The sequence below is a fragment of the Platichthys flesus genome, chromosome 6 (genome assembly GCF_949316205.1).
Source record: "Platichthys flesus chromosome 6, fPlaFle2.1, whole genome shotgun sequence".
In the NCBI taxonomy this organism is placed as follows: domain Eukaryota; kingdom Metazoa; phylum Chordata; class Actinopteri; order Pleuronectiformes; family Pleuronectidae; genus Platichthys; species Platichthys flesus.
Window position 1 is genome coordinate 13,568,618 of NC_084950.1, and position 7,403 is coordinate 13,576,020.

The 7,403-nt window shown below is 41.2% G+C and overlaps 1 protein-coding gene across 3 annotated transcripts; it reads left to right on the top strand.

The window, feature by feature from the left end:
- Positions 1-129: 129 nt before the first annotated feature.
- On the top strand, positions 130-5,272 carry LOC133955273 (annexin A2-like). 3 transcript variants are annotated; one of them, XR_009920867.1, is made up of 14 exons: positions 130-261; positions 880-937; positions 1,061-1,154; positions 1,912-2,006; positions 2,095-2,208; positions 2,356-2,446; positions 2,923-3,002; positions 3,094-3,153; positions 3,443-3,536; positions 3,613-3,708; positions 3,951-4,009; positions 4,263-4,385; positions 4,477-4,639; positions 4,682-5,272. XR_009920867.1 is itself a non-coding variant. In XM_062390030.1 (14 exons), the coding sequence occupies exons 2-13, from the start codon at positions 890-892 to the stop codon at positions 4,534-4,536; spliced, it is 1,014 nt and encodes a 337-aa protein (XP_062246014.1). In that variant the 5' UTR covers positions 130-261; positions 880-889; the 3' UTR covers positions 4,537-4,585; positions 4,884-5,272. The 3 variants fall into 3 exon arrangements, 2 of the variants coding, with proteins under 2 accessions (XP_062246014.1, XP_062246013.1); XM_062390030.1 differs by having other exon boundaries at positions 4,477-4,585; positions 4,884-5,272; XM_062390029.1 differs by having other exon boundaries at positions 4,477-5,272.
- The last annotated feature ends 2,131 nt before the right edge of the window (positions 5,273-7,403 follow it).

Below are 7,403 nucleotides of genomic sequence, written 5' to 3' on the forward strand. Positions count from 1 at the left end.
AATGTCCTGAAGGAAAAGAGCTCTGGTCGCTCACGTTCGTTTGTATGTTGTCGAACTTGAACAAAGCTTCAAAAACCCTGAACTCCCTCTCGTGAGCTTCCAGTGGAAAAAGTTGGAGTCCTGGAGAGAGGAGGGAGTCTGAGCTGGGGGCGGTGAAAGGGGAAGTCTTTGTGTGTATGAAAAGCTAAAGCGTCCACACCCATCTCACTCGAACATCGCCTGGACGTATCTCTGTGTATCATCTCAACTTTCACATCTCAAGTAAGTTTAGAGTGTTTGTTTTTTTATATTTTGATTTAGAACAACAAGAAGTCCTCACTGAGATTAACTTGACAGTAAAGTTGATGGGGACCTTCCAACTTGAGTCATGAGTCATAAGATGATTTCCACATCATTTCCGTTCAGTTTCTGTTCTTGTGCTGCGTTTGTGCTCTTTCTAGTTAAGTAAGTAAATAAAAAAAAAGAGTATTCCTGCCCTTCACTGTGTTTAAGTGTGCACTCAGTTAACAGACCAGACTGCCGTAAGGTAGCACTTTTTCCAGGGTGTGTCTCTTTGGGCTTACTTTAGAAAATGTGAGTCATACTGAACCAGTATTTGAAAATTAGTGGTTTCTCAGTATGTAAACAATTAAGCAGAGCCTGCACAAAATGTAAAACTATAAAACTGCAACAGTAGAAACTTGATTAAATTAATCAAGTCTTTGTGGAGTTTAATGAATGAAGTTATTCAGACTTGTGCCTCTGTTTAGAAGCCCCTGCTTAAGGGGATCAAGTGATAACATCTTCAGGAAAAACAAACCTAACCCCTTCAACTCAGACATCTGATCTGAGTACAGTGAGAGCTGATGGTGTGTTGACAGTTTTGTCATCTTTTTTCAGGACCGTCAGAATGGCTTTGGTATCAGAGTTCCTGGGACAACTGTCTCTCAACGTTGGGGTAATGCCACACTTTCTCTTCTCCTTTGGTCCAATACCGATCTCAGAAAATAAACAGCACATCACACACACTGAAATCTGTTTGTCTGATAATGTTTTAACCTCTTCGACTCTGAATTCTCAGACCATAGAGCCCAAGTTCCCCACTGTGGTCCCTGCAAGGGACTTTGACCCTGACAGAGATGCTGCCAGAATCGAGACAGCCATCAAAACCAAAGGCAAGAACATAATAACAGTGCATGACTCTCTAAAACAGCTTCTGCAGCTTCTCTCCAGTGGCTGGTATTTGTGAGTCAGCATCGCGGCTTAAAATCGTTTGACCGTGCTGGGAACACCTCCAAGTCTGTGCCTCAGTGTTGGCAGAGCATTGTTCTGGACGCTGGCTTAGAGCTGCTGGCAGCAGTCTGACCGCCAACACAGCCACAGTCCACCATTTTGTTGTAGTGACGAATGAGTTATGTGTTGAGAGATTTTTCTTTTCTAGAGAGGGCGTGAGTGGGAAATACCTTGTGACCATGTTGAAGTGAGCCTGTGTTGCTCTACAGTGCAGACTTGATAAACATGTTGTCCTCAATCTAATGTACTTTTGTAAAAGAAGAAAAAGAGATTTAAAAACTAAATCCACGTTCAGCTAGATTCCGTTATAAACCACAGTGCTCTGAAAGAGTTATATGATTTTTTTAGTATACACCTCATTAAGCGTAATCCTAAATATTCTTTAAATGTTTTATCTTCAAGCATCTTTTTAAAAATGTTTCGCAATGTAAACAGCAAACAATAAAAAATACATAGAAACAGGACTTGGGGCTGTGGGACTGATCAGTTTTAACTTTTTTTTGTTGTTTATATGTTTTATTTCTCAATTCTACTGTAATTTAATCAAAATAACTTCAATATAGTTTTATAAATATATTTAGAGGTTGAATTCCATCCCTGTTGTCTCATTAATGTGTGTTTGTGTCTCTTTTTCATTAGGAGTGGACGAGCAGACCATCATTGACGTCCTGACAAAACGGACCTACGCTCAAAGAAGAGACATCGCTTTCGCATATGAAAAGAGGGCGAAGAAGGTACAGTAGATACTGACCTGGGACCTGCACAGCTCTGATCATGTGCCGGGACACATCTGGTGACACTGGTCCATTTGAATGTTTTTAGGACATGATCACAGCCCTGAAGGGGGCGCTGTCCGGATCCCTGGAAACAGTGATCCTTGGACTGATGAGGAGCACATCCCAATATGACGCCTCAGAAATCAGAGGATCAATCAAGGTGAGGACATGGCGTCAATGAATCCCAGTGAAGGATTATACTGCCCTCTAGTGGACATGAGAAAACATGCCTTTTTTCATGAGCCATATGAAGAGGTGGTGAATAATATTGAGAGTCATTTTGTAATGAAGATTTCTGTCTCTTCAGGGTTTAGGAACAGACGAGGAAACGCTGATTGAGATTTTGTGCTCGCGCAGCAACGATGAAATGGTGGAGATCAAGGCGGTTTACAAAGAACGTGAGTTCCAAACATCCCAGCTGCTCATTTACTCCTGAATGTGGAGCTCAGGTCAAAGGGACACATACGTACTGAAAGAAAAATGATACATGGATGAATTTAGATTTAAACCTTGTGTCCATGTGCTGCAGTTTATGTCTTTTAGAGACAGACTCCCTCACTCCACCCACTGTCTTTACCCAATTGGCATCAATATTCTTTCAGATTATTCTAATATTTATTAATATCTTCCCAAAGACCTGCACATCAGTGTGTAGGTCACTTCTACTACAACCCTCCACCAGCAGCATGAGCAAATGATTCTCTGATATTGGAAGATACTTAGCCACAGTGAAGAGGAGGATCTGAGGATAATATCGAAATAAATTCTGAATATGAAGTAAATTTGAATTAAAACACTGACTTATTAACTCAGCAGTTATGTGATTGCTGTGGTTATGGAGCTGACTCTAAAATGAAAATATTATTTCCCACAGTGTTTAAGAAGGATCTGGAAAAAGACGTCGCAGGTGACACCTCTGGGAATTTTGCCAAGCTGCTCTTGGCTCTGGTGCAGGTGAGATGTGGCAGCATCTGACATTATAATGTGTGTATTAAATAAGACCACATGTGGAAACTGACCCGAGCCATGTTTCATTCCTGCGCAGACCAAGAGAGCTGAACCAACCTCTGTTGTAGACTTTGAAAAGGTCGATCAAGATGCCAGAGTAAGTTGCCATGTTCTCTTTGTCTGGAAATATTTACTCAGTAATTTTAAAATGATTACATTTTATTATAAAATATGCAGTAATCATCATCTTTGAAATGTTGATGTGTTCAAGATTGAAGGCAAATAAACCATCACTTAGTTTGGTTTATTTAACCAAACTAAGTGATGGGGAAATCTACTGCAACGACCAAACACATTTGGAAACCGGGGCTAATTTAATTAAACATTGTGTAACCAGTTATTTTCATTGCAGACTTGTTTACTGGTGTTTTGTTGGTTTATCTCAGAAACTCTATGAGGCTGGAATACAGAACAAAGGAACCGACGTGGTGAGCTGGATCTCCATCATGTCTGAGAGAAGTGTGCCACACCTGCAGAGAGGTGCTACACCCGCTTCACCTGTGGAATTATTCAGTGTTGCTTTTTGATTTGTTTTAATCATTTCATCTTCTGTTAGTGTTTCAGAGGTACAAGAGCTACAGCCCCTATGACATGCAGGAGAGTATTGTCAAGGAAGTCAAAGGAGACTTGCAAAAGTCCTTTCTGGTGCTAGGTACATTTATCTTTTATCAGCAATTATTAATTTGAATATATGTTTATGATATTTTATATTGGTCCTACAAGTAGTGACCTCGAATAGTTAGTGACCCTATTTAATCAGGTTAATATCAATAAATATTTTATTGGTAATATAAAAAATTAACCATGTACAGTATTATACACATATTAAATTATATAATAATACAAATTGTATTGTTGTCTATATTATCTCTGATTTTCTTTCTCTTTTTTCAGTTCAGTGCTTTGAAAACAAACAGCTGTACTTTGCCAAGAGACTGAGTGAAGCCATGAAGGTAGTTACAGCGCTCTTCTCTTTCCTCCTGTTGAAACGTGGCTGTTTTTTTAAAGCCCACACTTTCTTTCTTTCTTTCTTTTCGGAAAAACAGTAAGAAGTACATCTGTTTGTGAAAGTTACATTTTGCTTCAGGATCACAGAATCCAAAGTTGGCAAAAAAGTAATCTTACAGCAGCGTTGCATCAGCTGCTGTGGTTAAGTATAGAACGTGTACGAATTCGGTAAGTGCTGACTTAAGCTTGTCTACACAGAGCAAAGGAGCCAAAGAGAAGGTGGTGACCAGGATCATTGTGTCCCGCTGCGAAGTGGACCTGCAGAAGATCTGCTCCGAATACAAGAGCAACTTTGGACAGACTCTGCAAAAGACCATTTTGGTAAATGAATAATTCAACCTGCCTCAGATCGATTACTGACTTACAGACTTGCTCTGTCATGCAGCTCTTCTAACCTGCTCTGTGTCTGCAGGAACACACCAAGGGAGACTACCAGAAGGCAATGCTCAGCCTGTGTGGACCAGAGCAGTAGAAATCAATCATCAGTATCAAAAGGGTTTCACCTTTCCACCATTGGAAAGGTGAATATCCCACTTCAGAGGAAACTCTGAGGCTAAAGCCCATCCAAGTTATTCCACACACACACACACACACACACACACACACACACACACACACACACACACACACACACACACACACAACCCTTCACACACACAAACCCAAAGGCAACATTACAGAAGATAACGTTTTTTGCTATATGAAGAATCTGTATTACAGCTTATGTTTGTCGGAACAAACTGGAAATAAAGTTACATTGTTGAAGTACTAAAGCCCACTTAGATTGTTCTTACTTGACGTTTCTATATTTTCCACTAGAGGGCGCTGTAGGAGCATTAAACACAGCTGTAGGAGGCTCCAGCTCCTCTGTGGCACCAGAACATCTCATACCTGTGAAAAGCAGAAAAGTTTCAACATAATGAAATATTTCATCTGCAATTATTGTTTCATTGTTTTCTTTTCCTGCTAATTAGAGGTCATTAATGAAGTGAAAATCAAAAGAGCTAAGTACTTTAATATATTTTATTTGCACATGATAAAAATAAGGTTTTTTTTTGTATCTTATGACATTTAAAAAGCAATCCCGGGTTATATTACTGCTGAGGGATTTAAAACGTCATGTGTGTAAAAGTATGAATGATTTTAAGAATACAGTGTCGTGACCCATGCAGCATCTTTCCATACAAATAAATCTTCCTCGTTTTCCACTTTGAGCTTCCATCAAGATGATTTAATCATTAGTGTGTTTTTCTGTGTTTGTTTGGTGCTAATATTTTAATTAAAAATGTTAATTTTACCGCTGGCAACGATGATTTGCATAACCACTAAACAAGCATCTATACAGTGCATTTCTGCTGTTTAGTTTGTGGTCTCTCAGGATGGAGAAGTAACCACCACAGTGTTGTCAAGGCATTTCTACTGAAGTATAAGGAAAAAATGGCCCCAAAAGGCAGGAGCAGTACTGCTGATCTACGCAGCGCTGAGGAAGAGGATGTGAGGGGGAACACGGACTTAATAATCTAAAGAAAATGAAGCGGTGTACTGTAACTCAAATATGAAAGCAGATCATCTATTATTAGGGGGGCAATTGCCTGATAAAATAATGCTTCTGTCTAATATTTTCACTGGTTGAGTAGCTAGGGAGAAAAACGGCATCAATTTTTAACAAGGCCCTGGATTTATGATCATTTTGTAATAATATTGATGAGAACATTAGCCCTTTGTGATGGTTTATGTTTATTGGCAATAAAAAAATAAAATATAGTGTAAAAGAAGGTAAAACAGTATTTTTTCCAAAGCAGGAAGTGGGATTTATGCGTGAATATGGTGACAGATTAATCTCTGCATCATAAAGAGGAAAGTAGCCCCATATTTTTCCCTTTTTATATGGATGTACAACATGCTGTTCTGTTCAAGGCCAGCCCACAGGGACCTGCAGCAAACCCAAGGGGAACTCTCCTCTCGATTGAAACGATGCAATTTACTGTCCCAAACGCTGGCACTTCATCATTCAGAGGACTTTAACCCCATGAATGTCAAACACAGAGCATGCTGGGAAGGAGACGGAATACCACGCATTACCATAACAACTAGAGCCAAATGACAATCACTCACGAGCCTAAAAGGTGAAGAATAACACCAGATAATCACCCAGTAACGTCTGGATTTGAGGATAGATCGATGAGATCATTTAAAACATTTCTTAAATAATCTAATATACCCACAATGAACCAGTGACCAGTCCCAGCTGTTAGTTCACTGTGTCCTGGTGGTTTTAAAGGTCAGACAAATCCTGTTCCATTTTTCCAGCACTTGTCCCAGTTAGATCGAACATGTGGGCCCCCCCCCCCCCCCTCCTCGCTTCACCTCAGAGACAAAGCCCGGGCGGCGCTGCAGGCATCCAGCAGCATTAAAGTTTCACAGTACAGCTGTAGAGCTGCTGCCGGCCCGCCAGACATACCAACTGCACACTGGGAAGATATTAGTTTGTGCTTTTTATTAATTCATCACTTCGAACAGAACTCGCAACTTAGAGAAACGACAGCTCCTTAGCGTTCCTTCTCATCTCTCCCTCTCTCTCCTTGACACGTGTGAACCTGGCTCAGTAGTTCTGTGCAGAGCACCAAAGGGTATTTAATTATAGAGTAGTAGGCCACCAAGGTCTGCTTTTAATTGTGTGCATCTGTGAGTGTGTGTGCATCTGTGTGTGTGTTTGCCTGCAGCTCTATAGGTCGCAGGCATACTCCTAAATGAGAACTCCTACAGGCTCAGCTGGAAGACCTGCTCCCTCAACACATCTTCAGAGCCGCGAGAGCCCGAGTTTGATTAATATTTTCTTAATTATCATTATTTAATTCAGCAAAACCAAAGCTTCTTCAGTGGAACCGTGGCCTTTGTCTCTGTGATGCTGCAGATCCTAGCTCATTAAGGCCATGCACAGATCCTGTATATGGTAAATAAGAGGCTGTGTCTCAACGTGGCCGCCCCAGGGAAAGTTGGCACCACAATGAAGGACATCTCCTTCTGAAGAATGGCGCTCTGCTGATGTTTCTCCCCGCTCAGACCGCAGAGCTGGATCCTCCGCCTCTGGCAGCGTAAGGCCCGCTTCCTTTCATGAGGCTCAAACTGAGACAACAGCGCAGGAAGACGAGCGATGTGCACCCGTCCTGCCATCAGGCTGCCTCCTTTGTGCGGCCGACTGCTGATTGAAACAACACAAGAGAGCAGCAAAAGGCCTGTCTCCTCTCAGGCTCCGGCTGCAGTCAGTCCATCCGCAGACGAGAAAGTTTATAAAAGGGCTTTGTGGACACGCAACACAATGTATGTCTTTGAAGAGTT

Coding starts and splice junctions, on each gene's coding strand:
- LOC133955273 (XM_062390029.1), top strand. CDS start 890: ATGGCTTTGGTATCAGAGTTCCTGGGACAACTGTCTCTCAACGTTGGG. Junction 1,155..1,911: donor GACAGCCATCAAAACCAAAG/GCAAGAACATAA, acceptor CTTTTTCATTAG/GAGTGGACGAGCAGACCATC. Junction 2,447..2,922: donor CAAGGCGGTTTACAAAGAAC/GTGAGTTCCAAA, acceptor TATTTCCCACAG/TGTTTAAGAAGGATCTGGAA.